This window comes from Prionailurus viverrinus, chromosome A1 (genome assembly GCF_022837055.1).
Source record: "Prionailurus viverrinus isolate Anna chromosome A1, UM_Priviv_1.0, whole genome shotgun sequence".
Taxonomy (NCBI): domain Eukaryota; kingdom Metazoa; phylum Chordata; class Mammalia; order Carnivora; family Felidae; genus Prionailurus; species Prionailurus viverrinus.
In genome coordinates, this window is record NC_062561.1 from 87456802 (window position 1) to 87477140 (window position 20339).

General features: G+C 38.4%; 1 protein-coding gene and 1 pseudogene across 1 annotated transcript; both read right to left on the reverse strand.

Moving 5' to 3' along the window:
- Window positions 1-7738: 7738 nt before the first annotated feature.
- On the reverse strand, window positions 7739-8484 carry LOC125167294 (40S ribosomal protein S6-like; annotated as a pseudogene).
- Window positions 8485-13465: 4981 nt separating this feature from the next.
- LOC125167292 (olfactory receptor 2G3) lies at window positions 13466-14404 on the reverse strand. Its single transcript, XM_047861203.1, has one exon. It carries the CDS (start codon window positions 14402-14404, stop codon window positions 13466-13468), a length of 939 nt encoding a protein of 312 aa, XP_047717159.1.
- Window positions 14405-20339: the final 5935 nt, after the last annotated feature.

Below are 20339 nucleotides of genomic sequence, written 5' to 3' on the forward strand. Positions count from 1 at the left end.
ACAGGGGAAGTGCCCTGCAGTTTGGAGCTACTGCAGGAACTACCCAAAAAGGCCAAAAGGGAATATTTACCCTCAAAAGAAACTCCAGGAAGTAGCGACAGCTAACGAATTGATCAAAAACAATTTATGCAATATAATGGAGCAAGAATTTAGGATAATAGTCATAAAATTAATCGCTGGGCTTGAAAAAAAGCATAGAGGACAGAAGATTCTATTGCTACACAGATCAAGGGACTAAGAAATAGTCATGAGGAACTAAAGAATGGTATAAATGAGGTGCAAAATAAAATAGAGGTGGCCACAGCACGGATTGAAGAAGAAGAGGAGAGAATAGGTGAATTAGAAGATAAAATTATGGAAAAAGAGGAAGCTGAGAAAAAGAGAGATAAAAAAAAATCCAGGGGTATGAGGGGAGAATTAGAGACCTCAGTGATGTAATCAAATGGAACAATATCCATATCATAGGAATTCCATAAGAGGAAGAGAGAGAGAAGGGGCTGAAGGTGCACTTGAACATATCATAGCTGAGAACTTCCCTGATCTGGGGCAGGAAAAAGGCATTGAAATCCAAGAGGCACAGAGAACTCTCTTCAGATGTAACTTGAATCAATGTTTTTTTTTAAATTTTAGTATGAGTAACATAACATACAGTGTTATATTAGTTTCAAGTGTATAATATAATGATTCAACAATTCTATACATCACTCAGGGACATCATGTTAAGTGTACTTTTATTTCCCTAGACCTATTTTACTCATCCTCCACCCAGCTTCCTTCTGGCAACAACCAGTTCGTGGTCTACACTTAAAAGTCTGGGTTTTTACTGTTTTTTTTTTTTAATTTAAATCCAAGTTAGTTAACATACAGTGTAATAATGATTTCAGGAATAGAATTTAGTGATTCATCACTTACATATGACATATGACACACAGTGCTCAAAAATTCCCTCTTTAATGTCCATTATACTTTAGCCCAACACCCCACCCCCAGCCCCACCATCAACCCTCAGTTTGTTGTCTGTATTTAAGTGTCTCTTATGTTTTGTCTTCCTCTCTGTTTTTATCTTATTTTTGCTTACCTTCCCTTATGTTCATCTGCTTTGCTTCTTAAATTTCACATATTAGTGAAATCACACGATATTTGTCTTTCTCTGACTGACTTATTTTGCTTAGCACGATACACTCTAGTTCCATCCATTGTTGCAAATGGCAAGACTTTATTTTTTTATTTTGTTTATTTAGTTAGTTATTTAGTTATTTTATTTTTGAGAGAGAGAGAGAGAGAGAGAGACAAAGCACAAGCAGGGGGAGGGGCAGAGAGAGGGAGACAAAATCCGAAGTAGGTTCCAGGCTTTTATCTGTTAGGACAGAGGCCGAGGAGGGGCTCAAACTCAGGAACTGTGAGATCATGATCCAAGCTAAAGTCAGATGCTTAACCAACTGAGTCACCCAGGTGCCCCTGCCCTATGTCTTTTGATTAGAGCAGATAGTCCATTTACATTTAAAGTACTGAAAGATATTAACTTAGTGCCATTGTGTTGCTTGTAGAGTTGGTGTATCTGATGATGTTCTCTCGTCCTTTCTAGTGTTTGTTGCTTTTGGTCTTTTTTGTTTTGTTTAATCTTTTCTCCCTTTAAAGATACCCCCTTAAAGTTTCTTGAAGAGCGGGTTTAGTGGTCCCAAACTCCTTTAGTTTCTGTTTGGGAAATTCTATATCTCTCCTTCTATTTTAAGTGGCAGCTTGCTGGATAAAGGATTTTTGGCTGCATATTTTTCTGATTCATTACGTTGAATATATCTGGCACTCCTTTCTGGCCTGCCAAGTTTCTGTGGATAAGTATGACACAATCCCTCATCCAGCTTCCTTCTGTCAACAACCAGTCTGTGGTGTACATTTAACAGTCTGTTTTGTTGGTTTTTTTTTTTCATCTGTTTCTTTTTTCCCTTGTTTGTTTTGTTTCTTAAATTCCACATATGAGTGAAGTTATAACATTTAAATATATAAAACATTTATATATATAAAACATATATAAGACGTTTTGGCTCCTTTATAATATGGCTGTTGTTGATAATCCTTCTATTAGCACAGGGGTGAATATATCCCTTTGAATCAGCATTTTTGTATCCTTTGGGTAAATACTTAGTAGTAAAATTGCTGGTGTATAGGATAGTTCTATTTTTAAGTTTTTGAGGAATCTTCATACTGCTTTCCAGAGTGGCTGCACCAGTTTGCATTCCCACACACAGGGTAAGAGGGTTCCCATTTCTCTGCATCTTTGCCAACATCTGTTGTTTCCTGTGTTGTTAATTTTAGCCACTCTGATTGGTGTGAGGGGATACGTCACAGTATTTTTTATTTGTATTTCCCTGCTAATAAGTGATGTTGCACATCTTTTAATGTGTCTGTTAGTCATTTGTTTGTCTCCTTGGAAAAATATCTTTTCATGACTTCTATTTTTTTTTCATTGGATTATTTGGTTTTTGGGTGTTGAGTTTTATAAGTTATTTGTATATTTTTGATACTAACCCTTTATCAGATATATCATGTGCAAATATCTTTTCCCATTCTGAAGTGTGACTTTTAGTTTTGTTAATTGTTGCCTTTGTGGTCTATAAGTTTTTTTTTTTATCTTGATGACGTCCTAACAGTTCATTTTCGCTTCTGTTTCCCTTGCCTCAGGAGATATGTTCACTCTAACCCCACTTTGTTGGGAGTTTTTATCATGGATGGATGTTGCACTTTGTCAAATGCTTTTTCTGCATGTACTAAAAGGATCAAATGGTTCTTATCCTTTGTTTTATTAATATGGTGTATCACGTTGACTGATTTGTGAAAATTGTAATGTATTTTCAGCTTAATAATTAATCCGACTTGATCATGATGAGTGATTCTTTTAAAGTACTGTTGAATTTGACTTGCTAGTATTTTATTGAGAATTTTTGCATCCATATTCGTCAGGGATTCTGGCCTGTAGTTTTCTTTTTCATTAGTCTTTATCTGGTTTTTGTTATCAGGCTGATTTTGGCCTCATGGAATGAATTTGGAAGTTTTCCTTCCATTTCTTATTTTTTTTTAGATATTTAGAGAAAGGTAGGTATTCACACTATTTAAATGTTTAGTGTAATTGACATGTGAAACCATCTGGCCCTGGACTTTTGCTTATTGGGGGATTTTTTATTACTGATTCAATTTTTTTGTTTTGTTTTGTTTTGTTTTTTTGCTAGCCATTGCTTTGCTCACGTTTTCCAATTTTCCTGTTTCAGTTTTGGTAGTTTATATGTTTCTAGGAATTTATCCATGTCTTCCAGGTTGCCTATTTTTTGACATAGAGTTTTCATAATATTCTCTTATAATTGTATTTCTGTGTTATTGTGTGTTATTTTTTCTCTCTCATTTGTGATTTCATTTATTTGCATCCTTTCTCTTTTTTTTTTGATAAGTCTGGCTAAAAGATCAATTTTATTAACTTTTTCCAAAGAACCATCTGCTGGTGTCATTCATCTGTTGTATTTTTTTTTGTTTCTATATCATTTTTTTCTGCTTTAATCTTTATTATTCTCCTTCTGCTAGCTTTATGTTCTATTTTTTTTTCTTTTTCTAAATACTTTAGGTATAAGTTTGGGTGTGTATTTGAGATTTTTCTTGCTTGTTCAGGTGAGCCTATATTGCTATAAACTTCCTTATTAAGACTGGCTTTGCTGCATCCCAAAGGTTTTGAACTGTCCTATTTTCATTTTTATTGTCTTTTCCATGTACTTTTCTATTTTTTTTTCCTTTTACTTCCTAGTTGACCTAATTTATTAGAAATTCTTTAATTTTTTAAAAGTTTATTTATTTTTGAGAAACAGAGAGACAGACCATCAGCAGGGGAGGAGCAGAGAGAGATAGAAACACAGAATCTGAAACAGGCTCCAGGCTCTGAGCTGTCAGCACAGTGTCTGATGTGGGGCTCAAACCCACAAGATGTGAGATCTTGGGACACCTAACTGACTGAGCCACCCAGGCACCCCGACCCATTCATTATTTAGTAGGATTTTTTTTAACCTTGTTCAGTGTGTAGCATTTTAACTCAGTGTCTTTTGGTCCGCTTGTTTAAAAAAGGCTGATCTTATTTCCATGAGCTGAAGCTTTGCAGTACTCTATGAACAGTAGACTTGGAATGTGCAGGGGGTTTGTGCTGGTCTTCTGGTTGAGGGGCCTGTTGCATTGGTTCTCAGGCTGACTGGCCCTAGTAAAGATGAACCTTCAGGGTGCAGTGAGGTCGGGCTTGCTGTGAATGGCTCCAGCCTCCACTAGCATCACAGTGTTGTTCACTGAAGTCTGTGCTGGTGGGCAGGGGTAAAATGGCATAGCTCCCCTCTCTAATCCCTGGATAAGGGAGTTTGTACCCACCAGTATTCAGAAAGCTTCACAGAAGAGCAAACCATCTCCTTTTTTGTGTCCCAGGCTTCTATCAGAACCCTGCTTTCATTCTATCTGTGACTGAGCTTCTGCCTGCCTGGAAGCATAGTGCTCCTGTGTTTTATCTCGGGCCCATGGCTGGATTTCAAAAAGTCCAAATTTTAAGGACAAGGCACAGCACAGACCCATGCTGATCCTCTGGGAGAGGTTATCATCACACTGTGGCTGGTGTCTGTTTGTTGCTGAAAAGCAGTTGCACGACTGAGCAAGGGTTTGGAGTTTATGGTAAAGCACATCCAAAAGCTGGCTTCCAGGTTAGCTGCTTTCAGCAGATGCCTCTACTGTTATGCTAAATAATGGGATCACTCATTGGTGCCCACTGTCTCTTGTCCCCTGAGAGGAAGTGCCACCTCTCCCAAGTGCACTCCAAGAAGGGGAACTATTTCTCCTCATATGACCCAAGAGATCCTCAGACCACGCTGTTTGCTCCCAGGTCTTTGCTCTCTTTTCCCACAGGGGCACCACTAAGCCCACCAGGCACAACATTGTAATGTTGTGGACATCTAATACTTCAGACATTTAGCTCCACTGCTTGTAAAAACTTGCAATAAGCATCACCTCTCCTTTTCCTAGTCAATGGTTTTGGGAAAAAAGAATTTCTTGCCCAATCCCTTGAATACTGCTTTCTCTCTTTATGTCTTTCTCTCTCTCTCTCCCCTTTCTTCATGATGAGGGCCCCCTCTCCTCTACAGCAACTGCAATTTTTCTCCCCCAAATCAACTCTACACAGCTCCTACCTTCCATTATGTAGCCATTTTTCTCCATGTAGATGTGTAGTATGTTCTCTCAGTCCTCATATTGATTTACTGGGTGTTCAGAATGATTGACATTTATCTTGCTGTGTTGAGGGATGAAATAAGCATAGGGTCTCCCTACTATTCCTCCATTTAACTCCAATACTGAAGTCTTTGAAGCCACACTGTGTCTAATTTCAATCTTCTTCAATTTATTGAGCTTTGTGGACTAACATTTGATCTATCCTAGATAATATTCTATGTGCACTTGAAAAGAATTTGTTTCTGTTGTTTTGCCATAGGATGTTCTGAATGTATCTGTTGGCTTCATCTGGTCCAAAGTGTCATTCAAAATCATGGTTGCTTTGTTGATTTTCTATTTGAGAGATCTTTCTATTGATTTAAATGGGGAGTTAAAGTCCATACTATAGGGGCACTTGGTTGGTTCAGCTGGTTGAGCCTCCAACTCTGGATTTTGTCTCAAGCCATGATTCCAGGGTCATAGGATCAAGCCCCATGTTGGGCTCTGTACTGAGAATGAAGCCTGGTTGGGATATTCTCTCTCTCTCTCTCTCCCTTGGCCCCTCTCCCTTGTTCATGCTCTCTCTCTCTCAAGTAAAAAAAATAAATAAAAATAAATGTCCCCTGCTATTATGGTATTATTGTCTATTTCTTCCTTTATGTCTATTAATAATTGCTTTAGGTGTTTAGGTTCTCCCATGCTGGTTTCATAAATATTTGCAATTAGTATACCCTCTTATTAGATTGTTCTCTTTATAGTTTTGTAATGTACTTTGTGTCTTGTTACGGTCTTTGTGTGTGTGTGTGTGTGTGTGTGTGTCCAATCTTGTTTATTTGTTACTCTTAGAAAATCCTTTTTTTCCAAATTTTAATTTAGTTATAATTAGTTAACATACATCGCAATATTGGTTTCAGGAGTAGAATTCAGTGATTCATCAATTACATACAACACCTAGTGCTCATCATAACAAGTGCCCTCCTTAATACCCATCACCCATCTACTCCATTACCCACCCCTTCCCTCATCAACCTTCATGAAGTCTCTTAGGGGCACCTGGATGTCTCAGTTGATTGTGTCCAACTCTTGACTTTGACTCATGTCATGATTTCATGGCTCATGGAAATCAAGCCTCAGGTTGGGCTCTGCACTGACAGCTTGGAGTCTGCTTGAGATTCTCTCTCCCTCTCTCTCTGCCTCTTCTCCACTTGCACCCTCTCTCTCTTTCAAAATAAATAGCTAAATATTAAAAAAGTGTCTCTTATGGTTTGTTTCCCATTCCCTCTTTTCACCCTCCCATATGTTCACCTTTTCATTTCTTAAATTCCAAATATGAATGAAATTATATGGTAACTGTCTTTCTCTGACTCACTATGTTGCTTAGCATAATATATTCTACTTCCATCAATGTCATTGCAAAGGATAAGATTTCATCTTTTTGATGGCAACGTAATATTCCTGTGTGTGTGTGTGTGTGTGTGTGTGTGTGACATATTCTTTATTCATTCATCAGTCAGTGGACATTTAGGCTCTTTCCATAGTTTGACTATTGTTGATAATGTTGTTATAAACATTGGGGTACATGTGCTTCTTTGAATCAGTAGTTTTGTATTCTTTGGTTAAATACTTAGTAGTCCAAATACTGGTTCATAAGGTAGTTCTATTTTTAATTTCTTGAAGAACTTCCATACTGTTTTCCAGACTGGCTGCACCAGTTTACATTCCTACCAACTGTGCAAAAGTGTTCTCCTTTCTCTGGATCCTCATCAACACCTTTTGCTTCCTGAGTTAATTGTAGCCATTCTGACAGTTGTAAGGTGTTATCTCATTGTGGTTTTGATTTGTATTTCTCTGATAATGAGTGATGTTGAACATCTTTTCATGTGTCTGTTTGCTATCTCAGTGTTTTCTTTGGAAAAATGTCTATTCATGTCTTCTGACCATTATTAACTGGATTTTTGTCTTTTGGGTGTTTCATTTGATTAGTTCTTTATAGATTTTGGATACTAACCCTTTATTGATATGACTTTTGCAAATACCTTCCCACATTCCACAGGATGCCTTTTAGTTTTGTTGATTGTTTTCATCATTGTGCAGACGTTTTTTTATCTTGATGAAGCCCCAATAGTTCATTTTTGCTTTTATTTTTTCCCTCACTTCAGGAGATATGTCTAGTAATTAACTGTTGTGGCTGAGGTCAAAGAAGTTACTGCCTGTGTTTTCCTCTAGTATTTTGATTGCTTTCTTTATCACATTTAGATCTCTCATTTTTTTTGAATTTTGTTGTCCAGTTTTCCCAGCACCATTTGTTAAAGAGACTGTCTTTTTTTTCCATTGGATATTTTTTCCTGCTTTGTTGAAAATTAGTTGGCCATAGAGTTGTGGGTCAGTTTTTGGGTTTTCTATTCTGTTTCATTGATCTATGTGTCTGTTTTTGTGCCAGTATCATACCGTCTTATGGCTACAGCTTTGTAATATAGCTTGAAGACCAGAATCATAATGTCTCCACCTTTGCTAGAAAATCTCATTTTTGACTACACTCAGACTTAGATGTAGAAGCCTTCAGAGAGGACAGCTTCTTTCTTTTGTCATTCTGTTCCAGGTGCTTTTCTTTTGTTTCCTTCATTCTCTTGGCCAAAAGTTTACCATATTCTATAACCTCTTCCCTATTTTTCTTCGTACCCCATTTCTTCAGACCAATATGCCAATGTTTGTGTTGGAGGACATGTATAGTAATAAGACATGGAACCTTGGGCACTTTTGTTCTAGGTTTCTTACCATCTTTGTTTATGGGCTTTCTCACAACATACTGGTGGACATCATCTTCTTTAGAGATATTGAAAACTTTGCAGATTCTGCTAACTCTTATGGGCCCATGTGACAAGGCACAATAGTATCAGCGAGTACAGAAATATCCTCCTCCTTTTGTTTACAATGACCAAGATGAGAACACTGAGGTTGTCATCTACAATGTAACCCCAAATGTATTTGCACTTTTTTTCTCCAGTCTTCCTTATCTGTAACAGGAATGCCCCTTACTCAGCAGCAGGTGGTCATAGCCACAGCTAAAGACACTCTGCTCCATGGGGAACCTTGTTTGTCATTGCCACCACTTATTCAGACCACCTAATCTTTTCATTCTTCACTCAGAACATCAGCAGCAACTTCTGTGACCATATGCTTCTCATAAAAAGTACTGAGCTTGCACTCATCATCCACTTCAATGAATTTCTGGAAGTTAATATCTGGGAAAGATATGTTCAGCTTCATCTTAAAATAGCCTGCCAACTTCAAGGTACCATAAAAAAAGAGTTGTTACAGTCTTTGCTCTCACATCTATTTTTGTCTAAGCGTTGCTATCTTAACTTTTCTTCTTCTTTTTTTTTTTTACTTCAATTTGTATGGAATTCTTTTTACATCCCTTCACTATCAGTCCATATATGTGTTTAGGTTGAAGTAAATCTTGCAGAAAGTATATAAATGTGTCTTGGTTTACGTTTTGTTTTGTTTTTATCCATTCCACTACTTTATGTCTTTTTTATTGGAGCATCTAGACCATTTGCTTTTAAACTAATGATAGGTATATACTTGTTGTCATTTTGTTAATTGTTTTCCTGTTGTTTTTGGTTCTCCGACCCTTTTGTCTCTTGCTGTCTTTTTTGTGGTTATTTACTTTCTGTAATGTTATTTTTGGCTATCTTTATGTTTATTTTCGTGTGAATGTATTATAGGTTTTGTGTTTGTGGTTACCATAAGATTCATATACAACATCCAAATAATATAATAGTCTATATTAAGGTGATGGCCATTTAAATTCTAACGCATCCTAAAATAACATTTTTACTACCCCTTCCATGTTTTGTGTATATGTTGTCATATTTTACATCATTTCATTCACAATTGTCTTATTTCTAATTATGGCCTTTACTTGTCTACTTAAAAATTCCCTTTAACATTACTCCTAAAGCCAGTTCAGTGGTGATGAACTACTTTAACTTTTATCTTTGAAGCTGTGTATCTCTTTTTCAATTCTGAAAGATAATATTGGTAGGTAGAGTATATTGGTTGCATTTTTTTTCTTTTAGTGTTTTGAGTATATCTTTCCACTCCTTGCTGGCCTGCAAAGTTTTTAGTAAAGAAAAATTAGCTCATAGCCTTTTAGTCTATGTAAAAGGCTCATATCCTTTTAACACTTCATACATAAGTATTTGCTTTTATGTTGTTTTTCCTCATAAAATTATCTTCATCTTTAATCTTTGACATTTTAGATATGTGTTATAGTGTGGACCTCCTTGGGTTCATTTTCCTTGGAAAACTCGGTGGTCTTTGGAGTTGGATGTCTATTTCCTTCCATAGCTTAGAGAACTTTTTAGCTATTATTTCTTCAAAGAAGTTTTATCTTTATGAAACCCCTAAAATGAAAATTATTATTCACTTTACGTTTTCCAAGAGATCCCTTAAGTTATCTTCATTTTTAAATTTTATTTTTATTTTTGCTGTTCAGTTTGGATACTTTCCATTACTCTGTCTTCCACTTCACCAATCCATTTTTCTGTATCTGCTAATCTATTATTATCCTCCAATGTATTTTTCATTTCTATTATTGTATTCTCCAATTCTGATTGATTTTTTAATTTTTTTTATCTTTTTGAAATTTTCACTGAGTTTTTCCACTCTTCTCTTTCGACTGGTGAGCATCTTATGATAAATACTTTATCTCTTCATCAGTTATATTGCTATATCTGTTTTATTACTTTTATGAGGTTTTTTTGTTGTTCTTGTTTGCGAAGCATATTCCTCTATCTCCTGGATTTTCTTAATTTTCTATTTGCGCTTCTATGTATTAGGCCCAACAACTACTTCTCCTAAACTTGTAGGAATAATTTTGTATTTGGTCATCCCCTGTTTAGGCTGTGTGTGATGACTGACTGTATGGGTGGAGTTGTGGGTGATGTGGGCTGGGGGACCCCATATAACTCTTTCTGGAGATACTCTGGAGTGATGGGCAGACCTGAAGTAGGCATGGGCTAAACATTACCAGGGTTCTCCATGCAAAGTCTCCTTGCAGAACACCTGAAGTCACAGTGGATGCATGCTGTGGGGTGTCAGGACTCTCTACACAGCCTGGCAGGTTAGGTGAAGCTGAAGTGGGTGCAAGACAAGGTGCTCAGCACAAAAGGCTACCGTGGCAGTATGGCTGCAGCTGAGGCAGACATGGACCAGCACTTCCTAGAGTGCTCCAGGCAGACGGCACCCTGGTGGGGCAGCTGGAGCTAAAGCAGGAATGAGCCAGGAAGTCTCAAAGTGCTCTGTGGTAGAGATGCCCTAGCAAGTCATCTAAAGCAAAGTGGTGGAGGTCTAGAGTGTTCCATGGTGCTTTCTACCTATGTCACTTTGGCAAAATGACTAGAGTTGTAGTGAGTGCTAACCCAGCATATCTAGGTGTGCACCATACAAGGCCACCTTGTTGGCTCAGCTGGGGTTTGTGTGAGTTAGGAGTCCATAGCTCACTATAGGGGGTTGCCGGCCAGGGAACACAGACCTTGTTCCCATCCACACTATGAAAATCATGGGAGAATGTAAACCATGGTGTTTGTAGACCCAGATAATGTTCCCATAGCTATCATCATCTGGCACAATTTTAGGGCTAGCTCTTTTATATTCTAGTTGCTTGTTTATTTATGTATTTGACTGTGAATTTTTGGTTACATTTCAAATTTATTTTTAACCATTTAGAGCTGGATCAATGAGAGAGAAAGGTGCCTTTTAGCTGTGTCACCTGATGTTCCCCTTAAATGTAAAGGAATGACATTTGATGCCATTATCCCCAGTCAGCTTACAGTTGAGTCACCTCCTTGCTTTCATAGCCCTTAAGCCCACCACCCAGCAAGGACTTTCACACCATGCTGATGACAAACTTCACTGCCCAGGAGGACCTAGAGTTTCTCCCTCTGGCAGATCAAAGGCAGGCCTCCATGGTAGCCATAGCTGAATGCTAGGGTACCTGAGAGATGCCTCTCCTGTGTCAGTTCCTCCTTCTTTACTCTCTTCCTCCAGGATGGCATCTGGCGTTCCCAGACCAGGTGCATACCTTGGAAGGAGGTGGGTGCTCTCATGGTTTGCCTGGTGGTACAGGTAACAGGGTGATGTTGGGGGTGAGGGTGTATCTTCTCTCATGGAATTCAAGGAAGCATTGGGAGAAGTGAGGTTTGGTGCACCTCAGATAAAGTACTCCTTTCTGCTGCTGTCACCTTTGCCTTGGAGGGAGTGATTTTCCTGCAGGGCTGGATCTGTGCTTTAGGCAAACTCCTTGCCCTTGGCCTTGGTGTGGATCATGCCCTTGTGCCAATAGAAGTAGTGTAGCATGAGGAGGAGGAGGAAGATCCAGAGGAAGACCACAGCAGCGATTAGGTCTGCCCTGATGGTGCTGTCCATCCCCCACAAGGTGATGAACATGCCAGGGTTGGGCTGGTGGCAGGGCTATAACATGCTGCTGGGGCCACTCATCACCAACAGGTGCAGGGTCAGAAGGTGGGTCAGAGGCTGAGGGGACAGTGGAGCAGTGGCAATGGTCATGCTTGTCTGCTCCTGAACTTCAGTAGCCTATATTCTAGCTGCTCTTTTAAGCTGTAGCTTTTTTTCTACATAACAGGGCATCTCAGCTCGTATAGGTTAGTGGCCTGGGAATTACCAAGGCAGCAGGCCCCCTATGGAACCCAACCTTGCAGCCCTCTTTTATCAGGATGGAAGGGGAACACATACCGTTGTGCTTGCCAACCTCTCTGACCCACGGAGAGTTCCAGGGGCTCCCCCACTGTAGGCAGAGTTTATGGGCTGGGTAACTTACATTCTAGTTTCTGTTTCACACCATGACTTTTGTGAGTCTTGGGACATTTCAGGCTGGTGTGAAATAGGGGCCCAGTGATTGCTGGGGCAACAGACAGGGTAGGGTGCCCAGACCCTGCTCCTATCTGCGCGATCAGGTTAGAGAGGAATCATAAACTATGACATTTGCCAACCTCTCTAATTAACAGAGATTTCCAGCACCTCCCCCACCTTTAGGCAGGGCTATAAGAGCCCTTTCCTTTCTATCTAGTTGCTCCTTTAAACCACAGCTTTTTTCTGTGCCCAGGATGGATGAATCTGCTCACATTCTCTCACTATTCCTGCCCATGACAGTTTTCAGCATCAGGGGTGGGGGTTTCCTTTGTTACTGTATCTCTGTCTCTTTTGTCATTCTCTATGAGATCTACCTTGTTGAGTAGAAGCTGTTCAGTCAGCTCTCAGTTCTTTTTAGGAAGATTTGCACTATCAGTTGGTGTACATTTGCTGTGTCTATGAAGGATTTGAGTTTAAGGTCTTTCTACCTTGCCATCTTCTAACATCGGGTTTTTGTGGAAGGACTGGTTTCCCAGTATTGACTTTTGTTTTTCAGTTACACTCAAAATAAAAATAACTGTATATATTTTAGAATCTGAATATCCACATTTAACCAAGAAAATATAAATAAATGAGTGCAAAAACTGCAAAAAATTTTGTGATTTTGTGTTTACAACCCATGTCAAGAACAATGTCATCTAGTGAGAAGGCACAGGTATTTATTTCTGAAATTAAATCTAGCTTTGAAATGGGAGTGAGGGACAGGTAACATCTTTTTGGGTAAAATAAAAAAGAAAAACCATATGTTTATTATATTTTGTTTCTTTTAGTCTTTCTTGATAGTTATTGTTAAATGAGAATATGTAAAAAAACAGTTAATATGATATCCTACTCTTCAATAAATTGACAGTATGAAGACTTAGTTTTCTACTTCAGTAGGGGAAGTACATGTATAAAGAGCTTAATTTCCAATTTGAAGCTTTAATGAAGGAACATTATAAGGTAAATTTAAGGTGTTTAAATACTAAATAATTCATCACAAATGAAAATTAAAAAGATTCATTACCTAGACAATTGGTAAATATTTAATTACTTACATCTATGGAATCCCTGAGAATAAGTGTCAGAAATAAAATATAGACTTTGTGGTGAAGATTACAATTTATACCCATATACCACTCTATTTCCCATGGTTTAATCTCTGAACTTAAATAAACATATATTTTGCTTAGTTACACATAAGAGAAGAAAATCTCCCTTATTATATTAAGTAAACATAAATTTCACTGATGTGAAATTGGGAAACATGGTTTGCCTAATTTAGAAGCTGACTGACTACATATCTTGGTAAATGCTTCCTTGCACATCACAGTCATAGGGAACACAATTTTTTTGACAGAAGTGTTTTCAGAGCCACTTTCATATCTTTGTTTCTTAAAGTATAGATAATAGGATTTAAGGTTGGGGTCACCATGGTGTAGAAGAGGGAGATAAACTTGCCTTGGTCCTGAGCATAACTGTTACCTGGTTGTAGGTACATGTAGATTATGGTGCCATAGAAAATGATCACCACTGTAAGGTGGGAGGAACAGGTGCTGAAGGCTTTGTGTCTTGCCTCTGCTGACTTTATCCTCAGCACAGCTTGACTTATGAAGCCATAGGAGATAAGAATGAGTGCTGGGGGAATTAGGAGAAACAGGATACTAACCACAAAAAGCACCAACTCATTGACAGTAGTGTCCACACAAGCCAATTTGAGGAGAGCTGGTACTTCACAAATAAAATGATTGAGTCTATGGTTGCCACAGAGAGGCAATTGCAAGGTAAAAGTAGCATGGATCAGGGAATTGCTCAAACCACTGAGCCAGGAGAGGGATGCCAGCTGTTGGCATAGCTGTTGATTCATGACAGCCACATAGTGGAGGGGTTTGCAGACAGCAATGTAGCGATCCAAAGCCATTACAGCCAAGAGGATACACTCAGTGGAACCCAGCGCTAGAGAAATATAGAGTTGTACCACACAACCACCATAGGTGATAGTCTTCTCTGGACCTCTCAGGTTGACTAAAGTCTGAGGTGCAAGACTGGTAGTGAAGCAGAGGTCCAGTAGGGAGAGGTTGCTGAGGAAGAAGTACATGGGGGTGTGGAGGAGAGGATCCACGTATGATATAATGATGATGGCAAAGTTCCCCACAAGCGTCAGGATATAGAAAAAAAGGACTAATACAAAGAGTGCAGACTCCAGGCGAGGGTTGTCTGAGAAGCCTAGAAGGATGAAACTCATCAGGGAACTCTCATTGGCCCTTTCCATTTCTACAGAAGGAACTGCTTCTGTTAAGAGAGAAATGAGAACAAGTATGTTTGAAACAATTTATCCTAGAATCACAATGTACAAGTTGAAAGGGTGATGGAAACTAACTTGTCCAACTTACTAATTTTTTACCCTCAACGTGTTGCTGATTCAGAACAATAATCAGTCCAATGACTCTTAAAAAAATATGAATGCTTTCAACTTTGTAGTTGTCTGGACACTAATTGCTAAACTAATCAATGTGTATAATTGCCCACATGTGAAATAACATGCAGTCACTTCTACTGAAATTAATCGTCTTGCAAAATAAAGAAGCAAGTGGCATCTCCATGGTTTTAACTGTCAGCAAAAATATGCATACAAAATACAATATTCAGATGGTAACCTAGGCAGACATGGCAATGGGAATTATCTCATCTTTCACCTTTGTTATTTTAATGTTTATTTATTTTGAGAGAGAGACAGACAGACAGGCAGAGAGATGGAGGGAGAGAGAGAATCACAAGCAGGCTCCACACTGTCAGCACAGAGCCCAATGTGGGGCTTGATTCTATGAACTGTGAGATCATGACCTGAGCTGAAATCAGATGCTTAAGCAACTGAGCCATCCAGGCACCCCTCATCTTTCCTCTTTTTACACACATTCTTTCACATTCATCTCTGTACACTACCTCAACAGAGAAAAGTGAGGTACTCATGGATTTAAACTCTAGAGTTTTTTAAGATTTGTATTTTAAAATAAAATTTAGGTCATGGCCACCACTGTATGTCATGCCTAGCCACAAGGTGAACTGTCACTGCACATTTCACCCAGCTGCCACACCACACCCAGCTAATACATCAGGCCCAACCTTCATGCTGCACTCAACCACCAGGACACCCCAAGCCATGTGTCCCCAGCCACTATTGTGCATCAGGCCCAGCCAGACCCAGCCATCATGACATGTAATCCCTACCCTCACACCACCAGCCACCTCAGCAAGCAACTCCCAGGCACTGCAGTGCTTCAGGGGATCTGACATATGAGTGATGGCCCAACATGAATTTTAGTAACATCACTGCTCCACTCCCAAGATCCCCAGGGGCCACCACTAAACTCCTCAGAACTAGACTGCCTGGGTCCCACCAACATGACAGAGAGCAAAAACAGTCCACAACGGGCAGAGTTAGTGCAGATGACTGCACTGAAACAAAAAGTGTCATGTACACAACAGTGGAGCATAAGCAACAAGCATAGCATACTCTCCTGAAGTGCCAGTTTCTGGTGAACAGAGGAAACAGCATGGCATGATGCTCCAGGACCTTTCCTTCATGAAGTAACTACTTTCAAGAGCAGAAGACACAGCTTACTTTCTTAACACACAGAAATAGACACAGAAAGACAGACAGATGAAGAGACAGAGAAATGTATCCCAAATGAAAGAACAAGAAAGGCCACAGCCAGAGATCTAAGTAAAACAGATATAAGTAATATATATGACAGATAATTTAAAGCAATGATCATAAGGATACTCACTGAACTGAGAAAATATTGAAAGACATGAAGGAGATCCTTAACACAGAAATAAGAAATAACATATCAGAGATAAAGGGCTCAATAAACAAAATGAGAATCACACTTGATGGAATGGAATGCAGGCTAGAAGAAGCAGAGGAATTAAGTAGTGACTTAGAAGACAGAGTAATGGAAACTAATCAAGGTGAACAAAAGAGAAAAAAAAACTGTGCAAAATGACAATAGACTTAGATAACTCAAAGACTCAATTAAATATAATATTTGTTATTACAGGAGTCTGAGAAGAAGAAAAGAGAGATAAGGGAGCAGAACACTTATTTGAAGAAATACTAGCCGAAAACTTCTCATATCTGGGGAAGGAAACAGATATCAAGATCCAGGGGGAACAGAGAATCCCCATCAAATGCAACAAAACCAGACACACACCAAGACATGCTGTAATTAAATTGGCAAAATATAGAAATAAATAAAAAATTTAAGCAGCAAGAAAAAAAGAGTCATTAACTGACAAAGGAGAGCCCATTGGCTAGCAGACTTCTCAAAAGAAACTTTGCAAGCCAGAAGGAAGTAGCATGATATATATGCAAAGTGTTGAACAGGAAAAAAAACTGAAACCAGGACTACTCTATGCAGCAACACTATCATTCAGAATAGGAGAGATAAAGAGTTTCCCAGACAAACAAAAACTAAAGTGTTCATGACCATTAAACAAGCCCTACAAGAAATATTAAAGAAGATTATTTAAATGGAAAGGAGTGATCAAAAGTTACAGTATAAAGGTAGAAAACATAAAAGCCGTAAAAATAAATGTTTCTGTAAAAAATCAGTTGGGAAATTCACAAAAAAAGGACTTACAATATATTAACATATACCTACAAAAGTACAAAGGAGAGAAAAAAAGCGTTCAAATTTAAACAACCATTAATTTAATATATAGTGTTATATGTAGAATATTTATAGACACCCCTAATGATAACCAGAAATCAAAAACTATTAAATAATCACCATGAATAGAGACAAAGAAATCCAAAAATATCATAAAGGAAAATCAGCAAGCCATGAGAGAAAGACAAGCTCAACAAAAATCTTCAGAAACAACCACAAAACAAGTAGTACAATGGCAATAAATACTTATCTATCAATTACTTTTGGAAGTAAATGGAATAAATGCTCCAATAAAAAGACATTGGATCAGAGAATGGATAAAAAAAATACTTATCAATATGCTACCTACAAAAGACACATTTTAGAACTAAAGACACCTCCACACTGAAAGTGAAAGGATGGAGAAACATCTATCATGCAAATGGATGTCAAAAAAAGCTGAGGCAGCAGTACTTATATCAGACAAAATAGACTTTAAAACAGCTACAAGAGACAAAGAAGGACACTATGTAAACATAAAAGGAACAATTAAGAAGATATTACAATTGTAAATATATATGCACCCAATATGAAAGAACGCAAATACATAAAACTTTTGATAACAAACATAAAGCAACTAATCAATAAATGCAATAAAATTAGGGAACTTCAACACACCACTTTAATCAATAGACAAATAACTAAACATCAAATAAACAAGGAAAAAATGGCTTTGAATGACACACTGGACCAGATGGATTTAATGAATGTATTCACAACATTATATCTCAAAACAATAGAATAAACATGTTATTCAAGGGCACACTGAACATTCCCCAGAATACATCAGATAGTAGCCTACAAAATAAGCCTCAAGAAATTCAAGAAAATCTAAGTCATAGCATGCATCTTTTCTTACCACAATGGTATAAAACTAGAAGTCAAGCACAAGAAAAAATCTGAAAATAAAACAAGAGAGGTAGTTAAGATGGTGAAGTAGGGGGACCTGGATTTTCCTTGTCCCTCAAACACAGCTGTATTGAGATCAGATTACTTGGAACACACAGGAAATAGATGTACAGAGTGGCAGAGGGACCTCCATATTTGAAGGGAGACAGTTTGACAGGGTCAAGGTATGTGCATGTGAGTTGGGGAAATAAAACAATGGAGCTATGGAGAAGAGGGAACCCTTACTGTGGAGAGACAGAAAGGAGAGAAAGAGGGAAGGGTTGTGATAGTGCAGCATCAAGTAAGCAAAAGAGGAAAACCTCTCTGGACCATGGACTGAAGAACAAGAAGTACTGAGGGTCCCAGCTCTTTTTTGCAAACAGCCTTTGGAGCTGAAACTCTGAGGTTTTGGAAGTGTGCAACTTTCTCCAGAGGGGAACAGTGGTGGGCTCTCCTGATGCAGAGGGAGCTGGCCCTGGAGTGCATATCGTGGTGTATCAATCTCAGGGGTGCACTCGAGAGAACTGTCCCCTTCCTGGAGTGCTTTGGGAAGAGGGCTTATTGCCTCCCCAAAGACAAAAGACCTTGCAGGTGCCAAAGACTTCATTAACAGAGTGAAGAGGTTCTACTCCAGAGCATGGGACCAGAATCTCATTATGCCAGATGCTTTAAGACTTCTGGCTTCACTTAAAAAAAAAAATTTAGATATTTATTTATTTTTGAGAGAGAGAGGGAGAGAGAGTGTGCATGAGTGGGGGAGGGGCAGAGAGAGAGAGAGAGACAGAATCTTAAGCAGTCTCCAGGCTCTGAGCTGTTAGCACAGAGTCCAACGGGGCTTAAACCCACAAACCATGAGGTCATGACCTGAGCTGAATTCAGACGTTTAACTGACTGAGCCACCCAGGCACCCCAAGACTTCTGGCTTTGAATTCCAGCTTAGCACCAAGGGGAAAACTGAGGAGAGTTGTGATACACGGCAAGCTGTCTGCCCTCACTATTCTGTGAGGGCTTCCTGAACAGCATGGTCTGAGTTCCCTAGTCTAAGGAGGAGAGATTGGGGTGATACCATTTTCCCCCCCACACCCGTGTAATGAGACTTCAGAGAGCAGCACAGTGGCCCCCTAGTGGAGGCGAGAAAGGTTTACACCAAACCCTTTCCCTCCATGCCTGGCAATTGCTCATTTACTGAAGCAATACTGACTGACCCAACACAGCCAGACCCTCCTCCAGACCAGCACAGCCACCATACCCAGGCACCAACAGACAACTCTTTTTTTTTCTTTTTTTTTTCTGCCTTTGTTTATGTTTTTTTTTTCTTTTGAGATCAGGCTCATAGTGTCAGATTTGTTTTTGTCATTTCTTAGTGTGTGTGTGCGTGTGTGTGTGTTTATTTATCTTACCATATATATTTTTATATATTATAAAATACATAAATGTAAAAAATATATTTTATATATTTTAAATAATTAATTTAATATATTTATTATATTATTGTATTATTGTATTATTTATAATATATGATTATAATATAATATATAATATTATATATATATAAATACAATTTTTGATCAGGCTTTTTTATTCTGTTCTTTTTTCCCCTTTTCTTTTTCTTCTGTTTTCCCCTTCTTTGTTTTCCTTTCTCTCTCCTTAGAATCAGCCTTATAGTTTTTTGATTCTCTGTTTAGTTTTCTTCCTCCCCTATTCTTTTTCTCTTTTTATGGGAACAGGTTTCCCCGCTTTTTTTCCAGGGTTACTTTAGCAACATAGCACACCTAGTTAAAGGTCCAAACACTCCAATACTGCAAGCAAGGAGGAGCTCTTCAGAGGACTGATCAGTGGGTTAGAGCAGCCAAAACACGACAATAGAGTGCACACAGCATACATCAGAAATACTTCTTGGAGTTCCAGGCCCTGGACAGTGTGTGACTTCTTTTTAATATAGTAGTTCTTTCAGGTGCAGGACACATAACAAACTTTCAGAACATGCAAAATACAGGGGCACCTGGGTGGCTCAGTAGGTTAAGTGTACGACTTTAGCTCAGGTCATGATCTCATAGTCTGTGGGTTCAAGCCTTATGTCAGGCTCTGTGCTGGCAGCTCAGAGCCTGGAACCTGCTTTGGATCCTATGTCTCCCCTCTCTCTGTCCCTCTCCCTCTCACTCATTCTCTCTCTCTCTCTCTCAAAAATAAGCATTTAAGAAATTTTTAAATAATAAAACATGCAAAGGACAGAAGCTTAGCCAAAATTACAAGAGAGAAGAATTCTCCCCAAAAGAAATGACTGGAAAGAAAACAAGTATACACAGGTTAAAAAACATGCTACAAACCATAATTGGGTCAACCAGGAAATAAAGTAACTAAAAATTACAGGAAAAAATGGAAATAAATACACAGTGGTCAAAAACTATCAGGTTACAACAAAAGTGGTTGTGAGAGGGAAGTTTATAGCAATACAGGCCTACCTCAAGAAGCAAGAAAAATATCTCATTAAATATATATATATATGTGTATATATATATATATATATATATATATATAATTAAAGAGCTACAAAACAATAACAAACAAAACCTAAAACCAGAAGAAGGAAGGAAACAATAAAGATTA